Raw genomic sequence first — 2,109 nt, forward strand, 5'->3', positions numbered from 1 at the left:
AAAAATTTTTTTCTCACAATACTTCATTTTCTTTTGCAATTCTTTATTTTTGTTTGCAAAAACACATTTATTTTTTCTCAATACTTTTATTTTCGTTTGCAAAACTGTATTTTCTTTTGCAAAACTTTATTTCCTTTTGCAAAACTTTATTATTTTGCATATATATGTGGCATTATATTGACTCCATAGAGATTTAGTTTCAAAATGTTGCATCGTTATATACTCGCGCTTTCTGCGATCAGTAGGGATGCAGTGCGTAACTTACATTTTGCAGCTCGAATGTTGCAGCATGCAAACACATATTTTGAGAAGTAAGCATTGTTCATGTTCTCATTAGGCAAAAAGTCCGCTTCCGCCAAACGAAGACCTGGAGACGGCAGGATAAACGAGAAAGCTGAAGAGGCCAAAGAGAACAAGCACGGAAAGCCCACGGTAAGAGAAAAGCGTTTATATTCGTAGGGTTCGAGCTGTATGGCTGATTATTACTCCGCGCACATAGTCGCCTTTGTCATAAATCAATTGATGTAATATTTCTATTTGTGTCTCAGGCATGCCAAGGGCAGCCAACAATACAAAGTTGTCTGAATCTCAGCAAGCCGCTCCGGAATAAACATATAGAGGACAATTTAGCAACGGGCCGTTTCCCTGAAGACACGAGCAAACCGAGTGAAGGTATCGGTTTAGATCGTATTAAAGGGACAGTTCACCCAAAAATGAAAATTCTGTCATTAATTACTCACCCTCATGTCATTCCAAACCCGTAAGACCTTCAGAACACAAATTAAGATGGATTTGAACGTAAACAACGTATCCGCGTGACGCAGCTGACAGAACAGCATACTCTGTTTACGTTCAGTGGATACTCTCCAAAATGGCGCTAGGGTGACGCGGAGGAGACGAAATGTTGAATAAAGTCGTTTTTTTTTTTTTTTATTTTGCGCACAAAGTATTCTTGTAGCTTTGTAAAATTACGGTTGAACCCCTGATGTCACATGGATTATTTTACCGATCTCCTTGCTATGTTTCTGGGCCTTGATCGTGTAAGGACCCTTGCTGTCTATGGAGGGTCAGAGAGCTCTCAGATTCCATCTTAATTTGTGTTCCGAAGATGAACTGAGGACTTACGGGTTTGGAACGACATGAGGGTGAGTAATTAATGACAGAATTTTAATTTTGGGTCAACTATCCCTTTAACGAAATACCCATTTGCCATTGTGTTTCACCCAAATACTTTTCTCCAAAGTTGGTTTTACTTACTGCTTTCTTCTTTCTTTGGTTAGTCAAGGATGCAGAGCTGAATGCACCTAAAGGAGGGGACACTGGCAAACAGAGCCCTATCTGTGGAGCTAGTGAGCAGACTGCTGCTGTGCCTCAGAAAGGGTCTGGGACAAGGACGCAAAGGATAAATGGTGAAAAGTCAACGGATAGGAAGTATGTCTAATTTTAAATGCTTTTAAATGTTTTAACGGTTTATCATCTGATTAAGGGACATATTGTGGGTGTGTTTACTGTTTTTGAATGAAAGAGAAGGTTTATATGCATCCTTTGCACTGGTCTTACTGTGTGTTTATCTCATTTCAGATTGAAAGACAAACAGTCTGAACCCAATCGAAAGGTCACAGATTATTTTCCTGTTAGACGAAGTTGCAGGAAAAGCAAAGTTGAGTTGAAGGTTGGTAAACCCTTCCAGAATCTGAAAAATTTTTTTTTGGGGTTTATTCTTGAAGTCATTTTCTAAATGCATGATATAGAGCTTATTGTGAAATATTCATCCATAAATGTTTTACTTAAAAAAAACAAAAAAAAAACATCTGTTTTCATACCTGGATCTTCTGGTAAAAATGTCACACTTCTCTCTGGTGACGTGCAGGACTTCTTCAATCGTTTAGGGGGCCTTTACACAACCGTTTGCAATAATAACGGAAAACTTTTTATGCGTTTTGGCCATTCATAAATCTCACGTTATTGGGGTCGCTTCAACCCGTGGAAACGGTGTTAAAGTAGCCCAATTTGGCAACACTGGTGCAAAGGCGTGTAGTGTTTCTTTTACAAAGAGACATTGCCAACTACTGGCCTGGCATCCATAATACAGCATTTTTAGTCGTTTTT

General features: G+C 38.8%; 1 protein-coding gene across 1 annotated transcript in view; it reads left to right on the forward strand.

The window, feature by feature from the left end:
- Nucleotides 1-324: 324 nt before the first annotated feature.
- The window catches only part of LOC107702926 (N-lysine methyltransferase KMT5A-like), a 4,939-nt gene continuing 3,154 nt past the window's right edge, over nucleotides 325-2,109 (forward strand). Inside the window, exons 1-3 of the mRNA XM_016505372.1 lie at nucleotides 325-432; nucleotides 549-672; nucleotides 1,281-1,416. Of these exons, the coding sequence (XP_016360858.1) occupies nucleotides 325-432; nucleotides 549-672; nucleotides 1,281-1,416 (368 nt within the window). The remainder of the gene's footprint in view (nucleotides 433-548; nucleotides 673-1,280; nucleotides 1,417-2,109) is intronic.

Source organism: Sinocyclocheilus anshuiensis, unplaced genomic scaffold, assembly GCF_001515605.1.
Source record: "Sinocyclocheilus anshuiensis isolate Anshui unplaced genomic scaffold, SAMN03320099.WGS_v1.1 scaffold238, whole genome shotgun sequence".
NCBI lineage: Eukaryota > Metazoa > Chordata > Actinopteri > Cypriniformes > Cyprinidae > Sinocyclocheilus > Sinocyclocheilus anshuiensis.